Source organism: Paralichthys olivaceus, chromosome 21 (assembly GCF_024713975.1).
Source record: "Paralichthys olivaceus isolate ysfri-2021 chromosome 21, ASM2471397v2, whole genome shotgun sequence".
Taxonomy (NCBI): Eukaryota; Metazoa; Chordata; class Actinopteri; order Pleuronectiformes; family Paralichthyidae; genus Paralichthys; species Paralichthys olivaceus.
The window spans coordinates 9,598,165-9,612,478 of NC_091113.1; the positions used below are offsets into that span (position 1 = coordinate 9,598,165).

Genomic DNA, 14,314 nt, shown 5'->3' on the forward strand with positions numbered 1-14,314 from the left:
TGTTCCTCATAATGTAAACCTTAATTGTTGGGAGGATTGTAAAAGGGCCTTAACTCTCACTTGACTATATCCCAAACATTTAATGTACTGCTGTACAGTGTCGCAATTTTCTCTGGAGAAAACTACAACTATACAGTGGAAATATACAGAAGAAGAGGGTGAATCCAAGATCGGACTGGAGAGGAGAATGTAGCCGCTATGAGACATGATGTTTGTTATCGTGGGTTATTGTGAGCGGGTGAGACCAGAACATAAGTGTTTAATCTCCCATAGAATAACGCGTAATGCCAGCACATGTGATTCGAGAACTGTTGGCGAAGAATTAAAAAATGCTCTGTCTGCTGTTTTTCGCAAACACTTTATCGAATCGGCACCTGTGTTTGCACGAGGCGCAGCTTTATTGGGGGGTTAAGCTTCTTGAAATGGTGTCAGCCAAGTTTAAAACAATTTTTTTTTACTTGCTTCACAAAGTGGAATAATGTATTTTTAAATGTGAGCAGCATTGAGTGTGATTGTATGTGTCCATCCATCCAAAATGTGTTTTTCCATGACGTGTACATATCTGTCAAATGAAAGGGTTTGCACATACGTAATGCACATGCAGACACACACACTAACTAGTGACTAACCATCATCTCCCAATCCCCTGATCTTTTAAAAGCTCTCTACACGATTCCCTCCTGTAAAGATGGCGGCTATGTTTGTTGAGGGTTGGCAGAGTGGGGAGCACGGTTCTGGTCAGTTGGCTGGCAGCTCGTTTCATCCAGTCTGTTGTTTGTTTTTCTAATGTTGTCAGCTGCAAGTTTTAATGTCCCCATTTCCTGACTTTCTTCTTCTAAAGTAACATATGTGCTGACGTTGTGTGTTTGTTTGTGTGTGTGTGTGTGTGCGTTTGTGTGTGTGTGTGTGTGTGTGTGTTGGAGACAGACTGTGCTAGAGTTGTCATTACACTTTAAATTTGTGCACTTTATTCTGACATGCACAGTTAACCAGCAGTTTACAGGTAATGGTGATCCCTGATTACTTCCCTATATTGTGCACAATGTTAGTGACACTATGAATCTGTGTTATGGAAAAAACATGTAATTGGCAAATTCCAAAATATCACTTTACACCCAAGATTGCTTTATGTTAATCGATCACTTCTATAAATCCATCAAGATACATGTAATGTCACAAGTTTCAATTTTCATGTCTTTTATCTGTGAACTCAATATTAATGACTCTCTGTTCTTGTCTTCACAGTGTTAAGTTTCTAGCATTCGCCTTCTCTCTAATGAGGAGTCAGTAACCGGTAAACACAAATTTGCGGCGGGAGCCACGTAAGCGACGGGTGTGACGCGGATGGACAGTTTAAAGGAGATCTTTGGGGTGACAAGAGAGAGAGACCAGAGGTTAATCATGAATTTAAAAATCACATGGTCTTCTCCTCACATTGTTACCAAAGCAGCCTCTTGGAACTCCGACCACACTTTTGACAACTGTCTGACTGACCCTTTTTTTTTTTCCTCCTCCTTTTTTCTGTCTTTTTTCGGCAAACTGACTGAGCATTGCACTGACACACTTTGGGAGAGAAAAGGACTCCTGATTACACATTCCAGATGACAACACTATACTCGCCATCTTGTATGATGACCAACTCGGTACCATCTACAGTGCTGAACCACTGCGCAACTTCACAAATTCCTGAAAAGAAAAAAAACAGCAACCCACTTTTCTTCACAATGGACTGAATGAACTATGTAGCATCTCTGCTAACTTATTGTAGCATTTGTTGGCTGGGAAATAACTTGACGTATTCCATCATCACCCGTTTGAAGAGGGAGGAATTTATGCATACAAAGGATCTTTTAGATGTCATTTTTCTCTTGGGTTCCTTTCCAGTGAAGAAAAAAAATATATATGTAGAGATAAAGTACGTGAGGGACGAAGGATTGGTCTTACACTTGACATTCCAAAAAAAGTAATTCCAGTGTTCATGAAATCAATCACAAACGCACAGTATCTAATGACACTCATATGATTCCTCATTCAAGTTTAGCACTTGCATGAACCTATGTCTTCCATTCACTTGTATCAGACTGAAACACTGCCCTCTTCACGAGTACTGCGATAATCAAAACACAACACATGAAGCACATGTAGCATCAGCTCAAACAAATCACGTATGGCATTAACTGTACATTTAGACTCACCCGAAAACATGCACCGTAAGAAAAATGGTGGAAGGAGACTTCTCATTATCTCTCATGTACTGACGCCGGCTTGCCCAAAAATCCATGTGGGATACCAAAGGTCCTGTAGCATGCACGTGCTGGATGACCTTCTGTAACTTACTGTAGATTATGAGATTCTGAACAAAGTCGTTCCTCTAAAGGAACATAGTCCTTTAAAGACCATTAACATTCCACCACTATATGCACATTTAAATATAAGTGTTTTTCCCTTGGTGGACTGACACAGTGCTCAGTCTTGAGGAGCAAAAAGACTGACTCAAGGAGACAAAAATCCTTGAGACAATTCATAGTCATTCCTGAATATCCCAAGATATTGGTATGCCTAAATTACGAGGACACCCCTACCACAAAGGCACTTTTTACATTGCATAAAACTGCCCGTTAGCTGGAAAGAGTGCTTTCATTTTGAAAGGGACCAATCAGATACACGCTCCCCCTTAACACAAAGGCTGACACTGCCAATTAGGCACAATAATCCCCAGATGTATACTGCCCCATCTCTCTCTTGTCCCTCTTGCTGCCAACGACTGCTTTGCCGGCAAGTCGATTTCAAGACGAGGGTGGCCCGTCAGGGGAGCCCTTAGGCAAAGGGGGAAGATGAGATGAAATGGACCAAGTGTAGAGCGAGCGTGGAAGTGTACAAAGAGAACAAATCTATATTTTGATAAACAAATCAACTATCCATGGCTTTGGAGAAAAGTTTCTGAGCAGAAAAGATCCAGAATGGACTGAAGAAAAAAAAAATCAGATGCAAATGTGAATAGAAAATTTGGCATCATGAAACAGAGTTAAAGTCCTGGAAAAAAGAATTGGAAGCGAATATTTTGTCATGAGGGGTGGACAGAGGTGTTTTCACTATGTGCACCGCGAAAGCGAAAGAGGGACAATGAGCAATGAAAGACTCTGGGCTATAAAGACACGGGGACGACAAAGGATGGACGCTGAGATAAACAAATGAAAAAAAAAAAAGATAATGCATTTTTGTAACTTTGTTTACCAGCATGACTACTTTGCATGACTGTCTTTTCTGCAAGCCCTTAGTTGAAGACAAGGGTGCTAGAGATACAAAAAAGTATATATAAAATGAATTTAAAAAAATGTTATATGCAATTAATGTTTTAAAAAAGATTATAATGAAAGAGAAGAGCTATATTTTGTTTTGAAAAGTAAAAAAAATGTGAATATTGAAACATGTATGTTTGCAAAGTACACCCTGAACTATGTTTTGTTTGATGAAATCTCTCTGCTACTACTGCCCTACATTCCTCATTCCAGTCGTTTCAAGTGTTTTACGTTGTGACGCATTGAGCAGTATATTTTCTGACCATCCAATCAACAGCGATCATAGATCAAGACTTTGCCAAACTATTGCATTTGAGCAAAGGATGTCACAGTTCACCACTTGTTTTAATTTTCCTTCCTCGAATCATTTGCACAACTATCGTAGCAGCAGCAGCAACAGCAGCAGTTCTAAAACAACAGCTCTCCGTACCACAACTTTGACTGCTTGATTAGTACTCATAGTTTGCTTTTTTTCTTTGGCAATAATACAAGAGTTGTCATCTGATTGTAGCAGGACGAACGGAGAGAGCATCAAGAGTATCTTCAACGCCTCAGTGTGAAAAAAGACTTGTAATAGGCGGTTCTGTTCCTCCAGTCCTACGATGAAACATTAGGGTACGAGTGCAGGTTATCTAATAAAGATCAATAACAGACTATGAGAGATGTCGTACTGTATCGGCCAACAGTCAAGAGAGATTTCAGGTTTGCATGGAACCAACTGCCATTCCAAACTTCGCGTCTGGTTTAAGGGACTCAGGTGTGTTGGTGGTGTGTGTGGATGTAGGTGTTTTGATATTTTCTTTCTAACATGAATAAATTCTAGTATATAGACGACGATAATGTGAACACCTCAGAGTGATGTGTAAAAAAACGCATGCATTATGACTTGATAATCTCTCAAGGGAGACATATCCCCATAGTCTTGACATATCCCCTTAGCCTCCTATCATTGTTTGTCATGAACCCAGTCCTGATAACTATGAACACTGTGCCGTGTCGTAGAGCAGAAACGTCTTCCTCCCAGAGGCAACTGAAAACTACTCGCACTCGCAGTGTCAGCATGAGTGTGTAAGGTAGCTTGTCTTCGTTTTTTTAGATGGTCAGGTCTTTGCATCCGTCATTACCCACGGAGTTACCGTCATCCAGCTGGCTAGTTGGCAGCTCATCACAGCACACAACACAGTTACGTGAGCACCAATCAAAAAGACCCAGAGCTTCCAAAATGATGTCAGTGAAGTACTTTAACTGTTGAAGAGATGAGAGACACCAGTGTCCACCGAGGGGAGATTGATGTAAAAAAAAACAAAAAACAGTCTTGTTCAAAAAAAAGCATCTTGTTGTTGAGTGCTCTCCAAGCACCTCATCCTTGGTTTGGTATTCCAAGTGAGTTTCAGGCCCTGCTGGTTCAGGGCTCAGCTCAGGCAGCTGAATGGTCCTCCGTCCATTCCTGATACATTGCAATTGAAGACTCACCAGTATATGAGACTCAATAGTGTAATGTAGACTATAGAGACTTCAAGTATTGTGTTGGGTCTCAATGGTTTTACAGGGTCTAGAACTTACTTTTGTCTATTTGGCAAAAATGGTCCAAGGGATTTTGTTTTGGTCCTTTTTTTTAAACCTCCCGATTTCTGTTCCCATTTTGGAAGGCATTAAACAACTACGGCTTAGATGGTCACAAAGACGTTTATGAATATTTCAGAGGAAAACTTCTAGTGGCGGTGCGCACACCCGCAAAAGGTTTGTGCTTCACCCTGCTTTTTTTTTTTGTGTGTTTTTACAGCCAAGTACTACTGTCTTTTTCTTTCGTTTTGCTCTTAAGTTTGCCATCTTTTCATTCTCTACATCGTGACTGCTCTGCCAATGCCAGGCTGAAAAAAAGATGTCTTTCCTTTTTCTATTGCATAATACTGCCATTTGATTTAGTCATGTTGAACAGAATGAGTTACAATGTTGAGAGAGCTAAGTCTGTTTTAATTTCTCAAGCTTGCAATCTGTGATACCATGTTATACATTTCCTATGTAACACTCACATAACCAAAATAACAAAACTACTAAGTAGGTGCCACTGTAAACAGCTCCTATGTGTAGTAACAACATTATGAAACGTCCTCCAGGTGGAAGGTGTTATGTGTTCCTTGAATGACACATCCTTTATCAAATGTATTTCCTTTATGTGCCTGTTTCTGTTCAATCTGTTTTTTTGTGTTTTAATTGAGGACACTGTATGCAATCTGCACCACGAATGCCACTGATCGACACTTACTGTACGCTCCCTGAGAGACAGATGTTCTGTCATCAGTCCAGATGATTGCAACCACGTGTGTACAGTGGCTTTATGGCTCTCCATAGAGCGACTTAGTAATCACACTAATCTTAAAAAAATATTTGATTTTAACAAAATGATTAATACCAGAGTAAATGTTATCATACTGAATATATTTGACTAATATTTTTAATATCTTATTTTAATCAGAAATAATGCGACACATGCCATACAAGTCATATTGATATACATACATCTAATATTACAGAGGAACATCATGCATCCACGTAAGCATTCCAAAGATAAAAGATGTATGTTCATTTTACATGCCATCAAATTGTATAAAACAGACTTAGGTACTAGTCCATTGTACTGCGGTCTTAGTAGGAGAGTGAATGGGGAGAAGAGGTGGTCACTGGAGCATCTGGTTGTGACTTATGCCGGATTTTATTTTTGAAATGTTGGAACACAAAGAACAACCCATTAAGAACTGTATAAAGTATATTTCAATGGAATGTTCATGATCTATCTTTTTATATTTTGAAGAGAAAAAAAAATAGAAACATATCAATAAAGTGTCATAATTGAACATATTTCTACTATTGAGACTTAAAATGTATGAATGTCAATGCGATCTAATGTGAACTAATCTCCATAGCAGCTTGAATGAATAACTGATTAACAGTCATGAGATGCTTTTTCAGAAACATTAAAATTGCTTAACATCACTGAAATGAACTTAAAATAAATGAAAAAGTAACATCAGCGGTGAGTCATTTTTATTTTAAGGAGTTAAAACTGATGACGTGCGCTGCTGTACATAATGACAGATACTATAACCTCCTGTGCTGATTGTCATAGTCAACATCAGCCTGTCAGGAAAACAACACCACAATACAGTGATTGATTTTATCTGATTTGAAGTGAGGAGACAAAGAAACTTGATATAAGACACAAGACAGTGTTTAGATGGAGGCATTTCCAAGAAATTGTCAAGTTTAATCTTCAGCCACAATATTATTTTGAGCTCGTAGAGACTCGTCACATAATGGTAATCTATAATTTTGAGGTCAACTGTAACAGTGTGCTGTTATTTGAGCATGATGAGGCTATGTAAGAGCCATTTTCCTTGCTTGATATCAAATAACTGTAACTCTAACTTCCAATATTCAAGAAACCAGACACCGACATGAAACGTTTTTTCAACAGACCTGAGAAATTGTTCTTGAACTCAAGAACAAAATTGCAGGGTTGACAAAATGAAAAGTTAATATATCTGAATCACAAAAGCATTTATACAATGGTTTTATTTACTATCATAAATAATAATGATTACTTAAAAGTGTTTTGACTTTAGGTTTAATTAGTGTGTTACTTACAGACAAATACAGTTTTAAATATTGCATGAAGCGGTTTGAAAATCTGGGCATTTTAGTATAACCTACTTAACTTACTGAATAGTCTCAGCATGGCTATTTGGAAAATAATTATGCCCTTTATGAAGCCAATGAATCATATACTGGTGTAAGGACCACATGGCAAGAAATAGCAATGTGGTCCAATGAGTCATTCTTCTTATGGATACATACCCACTGTGCGTTTCAAACGTTTCTGCTGTGATTTGCTGCATGAAGGCAAAATTATTCAAAACCATTTTATATAAGCAGAAGCACCTGCTTCTCTGTCACAGTATTATCTGATCCACACAGACAAAATATCAAAAGACTGTAGTTTCGTCTTTGATTTCTAGTTCCTTTACACAAAAACCGAGAGGCATTCCTGATTTCATATAGTTTTATTGTGTGTGTATTATAGCAGCCAGCTGGCAGTGTTTTTCTGCTGTGGAAAATGTCGGCAGAGGCCTCTCTCAACGTTTTCTCCTTTGAGCCAATACATCACCTCCCTCTGGTGGTAATACACAGTAGCGTCTGCTTTGGTAGATTCAGGTGTTTGAACACCTATGACTAACAGCAGTGAATCTCTTTTATTAGCTGATTTAATATTTTTTTTGATTATGTTTTGGTTTAATTTATTGGTTAATTTTCTTTCCCCACAAACAAAATAAAAATAAAAATTTGGAAGCACAAGCCTGCAAGGAAAAACATTATATTATATATATATATATATATATATATATATATATATATATATATATATATATATATATATATATATATATATATTATTATATTGGTATTATTCTTACACTGTATATTATTAACATACTATTATTGTCCTTTATTGCCAGTTTAAGTTTGGATATACACATCACAAACTCATGGCTAATATGTTAAATAGCAGATGGCTGCATCATTAAATATAACAGCTTTAATAATTTAGTTTTACAGTATTTTAATAGAAAGTAAAGCAAATTTGATGCTACTATCAAATGTATTTGCCAAAGCTATAGATAAGGGATTTGTATGCTATCTCATCAATATGTAGTTATTCAATTGTTTTGTCCTGTTGTGGTGGTGAAGCAGGAACAGTGTCAAACTCTGTCCTCAAAGTTTCAGGTTGTGGATGTTTGACAATGGTAAAGAGGCCGAACAACGATGCAAAGAATTGTTTGGAATCTAAGCTTTATTAGATAAGATAAGATAAGATAAAACTTAATTGATTCCCCTGTTAGAGCATGAGACAAGTCAGAATGAGGTAGACAAGAGAATAGAAATATAAAAAATAAGTCAACAGAATTTTTTTTTAAAGAAAAATCCAGAATATGTACATAATATTCACCTTTCACTACAGAAAAATATTGTTTGTATGGAAAAAAAGATTTCAGATAAATGCAGTTGTGCAGGATGATGGCACAAGAATGTAAAAGCATAAGGCGATACTGAAATAGGCAAAAAAAACATAATATAATATGTGAATAATATAATATGACATGATATGCTACACAGGTAATGTGCAGAGAATACTGATTTGCAAAAAGACAATTCCTTTACAAACAAATTGACAGACATGAAACAGGGGAACTGGCATTTATTATGTTTTTCCTTCTATTATAAGGAAAAACATTTTGGGGTGAAATTTAATGGTGAAAGGTTTGTAAATTCCTAATAACTTTGCATGAAGCTGCCTAAAAAGAAATATGAAATGTTTTACTTTTTATGGGGTGAAAAATAGAGGCAAATAAATGCATAGAAAATTTCTTAACCAACTCAATTCAAACACACCAAAATAAATGGTTGCAGTTGATCTATAAGCAAAAAATAAACATTTGCTTATTTTGGCAACGACAGGCTTCCTGTTATGTGTGTTCCATTCAAATGATTTAGGGTTAATGAAGTACAGTGAGGGACCTCTGTCAGTCCCAAGCTTGTTAGAGAGGGTCACACCATGCAGTGCCAGGCAGAGGCGACATTTGATAGGGAGGCTGAAGGTTGTCTTGCCCCATAGCTTCACTGCTAGGGAAAGGACAGGGAGGGGCTGGAAGGGTCTAACAGAGATTGTATTTCAACAGGACAGCATTCCCAAAAAATTTCAAGACGGACAACCTGAGGCATGTTCCCCGAGCAAAAAACCGGAGGCACAGGTTGTGTACAACCTGGTCAGAGCGTTTAGCAGCACCGGGAGTGGAGCTGTGAGAGTGACTGACTGAAGGTAGACAGCCAAACAAGGACTCTGTTTATTTAACGGACGGACATGATGACAGAGAGGAAGACGGACAACCTGATGACCCACAGGAAACGAGCATGTGATTTTTCATCCAATAGTGTCAGTCAGCAGCTGTTTTACATTTAGTGAGTAAACACTTTTATCTCATTCACTGGCTACTAACATGGCTTGCTGTTAGTCATTTTTATTTACAGTAATCCACCGTTCACCTTTGAAATTGTTTTTAGCAAGTTTTGGGGTGAGTGAGTATAAGTTTAACTGTGACGAAATCGGTCACAAAAATATAAACAGCCACACACTGCTGCAGTATCTTCCTAGTATCAACTGAAAACTGAATTCCTCTGATGGAACTATCACTCTGGTTTCAGACACGGTTTTCTTTTAAGTCCAGTTGTTCTCCAAATTGTCAGGAGAGTGGTTCACCGCATTGCCTGGTGTGGAATACTCAAAGGGATGGACAGCAGCGACCCACAGGACGACGAGAGAGGATGCAGAAGGAAAGAGAGCGATGGAGAGAAAGACAAACAGCTGAAGAACCAGCTCAACAATGAGGAAAAAGGAGAAAAGGAAATCCAAGGAAATGAGAAAGAGAAGAAGAAAGAGCGTCGCCGTTCTGGGTCTCTATGGAGGAGTGGATGGGCGTTGAGTGAAAGACTCGCCATCAATGTGTCAGGGATGCGCTATGAAACTCAGCTTCGCACCTTAGCCCAGTTCCCTGACTCCCTGCTCGGTGACCCCAGGCGGAGGTCACGGTACTTTGACCCTCTTCGAAATGAGCTCTTCCTGGACCGCAATCGGGCCTGCTTTGATGCCATTCTGTATTTCTACCAGTCAGGTGGGAGACTTCGGAGGCCAGCAAACATACCCCTGGACATCTTCATGGACGAGCTGATGTTCTACGAGCTAGGAGAGGACATCGTCAACCGTTTCAAGGAGGACGAAGGTTTTCCAAAAGAGGAGGAGAGACCGCTGCCATCCAACATGATTCAGAAAAGACTGTGGATGCTGTTTGAGCACCCTGAGTCCTCGTCGGGTGCACGTATCATAGCCATCATCAGTGTTATGGTCATTGTGGTGTCCATCCTCATCTTCTGCCTGGAGACACTACCTGACTTCAGGCATGAGAAAGAGATGCGAGAGGTAGGATATGTGATTGAAATGTTGCTGTAGGTTTGAGAGGCAGAATAATATATTGTTTGGGTTTTTTTTTCAATTTCAGGAAGGTCAGGTGAATTGACAGAGAACTGGATTACAGAGAAGTTAGCCTAGTGTCTCTCTCTCTAGGTTTCTTGCTTGAAAAAATTACCCTATTTCTCAATAATTGTCATATTATGCCGTGGAGTCAATATCAAATCTACAATTCAACGACACTTGCTAAAACAGAGAGTGTAACACTTACTATAAGTTTGTAACAGCACAAATAAAAACACTAGGGTATGAGGTCTTGAATGGGATTTGTGACTGCTTGTGTCAAGAGGAAACATGAAAGCAGTGGAACACTAGAAGCAGGTGTTGAAAGTAAACACACACTTGATGACTACTACAGTTTGTTATTAGGAAAAATACTGACAACTATTGGCCAATATGTCTGGAAGCAAACCAGAGAGTGTCAGATAAGCTTATGGTGTGGTTATTTTAGACGGCAGTTAAATCTGATACGCTTGGATTGAGGAAGTGGTAGAGGGTACAGGGAGTAACGGGTGCTGCCTGGAATACGAATAAAAGGAGAGAAAGGAAAGAGACGGCAAAGAGACAGGTAGGAGTGTTAGCAGAAGGTCACACAAGTGACTGAACACATAGACAAGGGTGAGCCAAAGCCTTCCGCTGGCTTAGAACCGGAGACTCAAAGGTCTCACAGCATGAGTAGCATAAGTTGGGTCATGTTAACACATTCCTCCAAGACTGCTGTGCTAGGCCAGGCTGCCTTTGCTCAAGCAAGCTGCCAGGAAACTGCTGTAACTTACTCCTGCTCAGGTCAGCGGCAGACTCGCTGAACTGCATTGGCTATGTCACACGGCTGCAGTCGTGAGAGAGATGGGATAGCGACAAAGGTGGAGATGGATGAGGAATGGTGCAGCAAGACACTCTCATGTTTCCCTTTGGAGATCTCACAGGGTTATATTTAGTCTTAGGAGAGCCCTTGGAGCGGATCAACACATACAAATGTCCACCTTTAGAAATAAACACTGTCACTGACCCGCTACTGAAAGCCATAAGGAATACTTCTAGGTTTATTTAAACTGCCCTGAAATGTTATATATTACACACAGCCCATTACAGCATGTTGAACTGATCCTCTTATATCCGTATCATCCGTTTTCATACTTCTTACTTGATGTTAAGTGTAAGATGTTTTGAATGGTCACCTCCTAAAGCCTAACTGCAATGCTAACTGACACGGAAGATGAAATGACAGGTGGACTGAAAAAGAGATTCGTTGAGCTATGTGGAAATATAAAGCCACCGATGTCATCCGCGTTTATGATGTTGCCAAAAGTGAGAACCAATGAGATGGTGGACATTATAGACTCCCGAAAGTCAGTGTAGTTTATTAGGACACCACAAAAAGTATCCAGCAGTTAACTACTTTATGTGCTTTCTTTCTTGCCAAGAAGATACTACTTGTCATCACTGAAAATACAGTACATAGCTGGAGCCACTGTCCTCTGAGCTTAGCTTGCCAAGTTACTAAGATAAGTAGAAAGCTGATTGAGCCACTACTCTGTGAGTTTAGCTTAAACTGCTAAGCTAAGTACAAAACTGGAGCTATTGTGAGCTAAGTTTACAAAACTGGTTAGAGCGGGACACAACTTTTTTACTTTGGTTCTGTCCAAGCCGAATAAAATATACCTTTGTGGTAAACCACGCTAACAGGATGTCAGTATTAGCTTAATTACTGTACAAACTTGTAAGTGGTGCAGTCCAAATCTTTGAACAAGCAACTAAGCATATTCACCAAACATGGACCTATTCCTTGAGAGGGATGTTGTTCTGTATAATTTTAAGAGCAATTTGCACAGTTGCAGTTTTATAGTTGCATACTTCCATTCTTGTTTAGTGATGCTGTATTTAACTTGTGTCTTATGTTTTTTCTTGTCTTCTCCACTTCAGGAATATTTTTACAAGTACCACTCCCAAGAAAAGAATGTATCCGAGAACATGCCTCTTCCACAAAGTGTTTTTCATGACCCCTTCTTCTTGGTGGAGACCATGTGTATATGCTGGTTCTCCTTCGAGCTCTTCATGCGCCTCACTTGCTGTCCCAGTAAGACGCACTTCTTCAAGGATGTCATGAACATCATTGATTTCAGTGCCATCCTGCCATATTTTGTCACTCTGGGAACAGAGCTGGCCAAAGACAATGACGCCAGTCCAGCAACATCTTTGGCCATCATCAGAGTCATCAGGTTAGTGAGAGTGTTCAGGATCTTCAAGTTGTCTCGTCACTCCAAGGGCCTTCAGATCCTTGGTCAGACACTGAAGGCCAGCATGCGAGAGCTGGGCCTGCTTATCTTCTTCCTCTTTATTGGCGTCATCCTTTTCTCCAGCGCCATCTACTTTGCTGAGGCCGATCACACCAACACAGCCTTTATCAGTATACCACACGCCTTTTGGTGGGCAGTTGTCACTATGACCACAGTGGGCTATGGGGACATGTACCCAGAAACAGTATGGGGTAAGCTTGTGGGCTCAATGTGTGCCATAGCTGGCGTGCTTACCATATCACTACCAGTGCCTGTCATTGTATCCAATTTTAGCTACTTCTACCATCGGGAGACTGAATGTGTGGATCAAACCGAGTACGCCCATATCCAGTCAACACTCTGGGAGGACGAGGAGCCAGAAGGAGAGGAAATAGATGAAGGGGATAGGGATCCAGATGGAGAATATTATGCCATTGAAGGCATCTGTAACCCTCTGAATGGCACTCTGCTGGGTGAACTGTGCACAGCGCAGAGCACAGAGTTCAGAGGGGGAAATACATATCTGAGGGAACCACTGGTCACTCAGGTTTAAGAGTTGTACACTTGTCAAGACATAGTAAGAAGAGACTGAGAAAGAAAATCTGAAGTAGAGGATTTCATGGATCAGAAGTGCAGGTCCAGGTGAGAGTAACTTTCACAAAGAAAAAAACAAACAGAAACTAGGAAATTGTGTAAAACAATAATTTAAACACTAATTTATCTGCAAATACACTTTTACTGCCATTTTGTGGTCATTATATGTATTTATTGGAGTAGCAGCCCACTCATTGACACTGAAAACTTTTGTATAATATAGTTGCAAAAGCAATTTAAAGGCAGTAAATATGTTTAACATTCTCAGGGTCATAATATACAGTAAATGTAATATGAGCTGTTTTTATTTATTAATGCCATCAGCTTGTGTTTGTGATGAAAATGACTTTCTGAATATCTCTGCCTTGAAACTATGATGTCTTAGTACTTTCACATTTTTGTGCCTTGTTGTTTGGAGTGGAAGCAGATCGATTATTGGCAACGTAGATGTCACGTCTCATCAAGAGTCAACCAAACATCAGAAGAGCTGTCACCGCAGATGCACTGAAATCTCCCGTAAACCAAACTCACACTCTCAACATTCTGCTGTAAGATATGTACAAAGTTCACACTTGTGTAGTTTTGGCTTTTGTGACCTGAAGCGACTGACATGACCTTTATCGTGCTGTAATACGACACTGCAGCATTACTTAATGACACAGTGTTACCGTCTGTATTTGTGCTGAAGAGGAAAGGTTTGATTGCAATGGCTGAACTTATCTATTTATTTGCTTAAGTATGCATTCATTGTTTTTAATAAAGATTATATTTTATTAATTTTCTTAAAAGAAGTTGTGTTATTTATGATTGCCTGTGGTAATCACCTGTGGAGACAAATGAAACCTTAAAAAAATATATTTGCCTTTGAGATAAGGCTTTATTGTTTTAGGAAATGAATTAAATCAAATTAGAGGAAAACAATCAGAGAAGACCCTTCATTGCTTAGGTTACTGCATCTCCAAGAACAACACAAGGTTTGTGTTTCACTTCTGAAGGGACATGAGCAACCTTTAGCTACTAAGCTACTATAAGCTGTAGCGTGCAATAACATTGCTCTCTCAGTGTCA

General features: G+C 39.3%; 2 protein-coding genes across 4 annotated transcripts in view; both read left to right on the forward strand.

Moving 5' to 3' along the window:
- Positions 1–6,330, forward strand: part of LOC109627117 (voltage-gated potassium channel KCNC1-like) — a 45,106-nt gene extending 38,776 nt beyond the window's left edge. For both annotated transcript variants that reach the window (XM_069518050.1, XM_069518045.1), the window contains one exon: positions 1,246–6,330. In XM_069518050.1, coding sequence (XP_069374151.1) covers positions 1,246–1,259 — 14 coding nt within the window. In that variant the 3' untranslated portion in view covers positions 1,260–6,330. The remainder of the gene's footprint in view (positions 1–1,245) is intronic.
- Positions 6,331–9,004: 2,674 nt separating this feature from the next.
- LOC109626642 (potassium voltage-gated channel subfamily A member 7-like) lies at positions 9,005–14,024 on the forward strand. Of its 2 annotated transcripts, none has more exons than XM_020082744.2 (3): positions 9,005–9,314; positions 9,558–10,329; positions 12,301–14,024. In XM_020082744.2, the coding sequence occupies exons 2-3, from the start codon at positions 9,643–9,645 to the stop codon at positions 13,204–13,206; spliced, it is 1,593 nt and encodes a 530-aa protein (XP_019938303.2). In that variant the 5' UTR covers positions 9,005–9,314; positions 9,558–9,642; the 3' UTR covers positions 13,207–14,024. The 2 variants fall into 2 exon arrangements, with proteins under 2 accessions (XP_019938303.2, XP_019938304.2); XM_020082745.2 differs by having other exon boundaries at positions 9,600–10,329.
- The last annotated feature ends 290 nt before the right edge of the window (positions 14,025–14,314 follow it).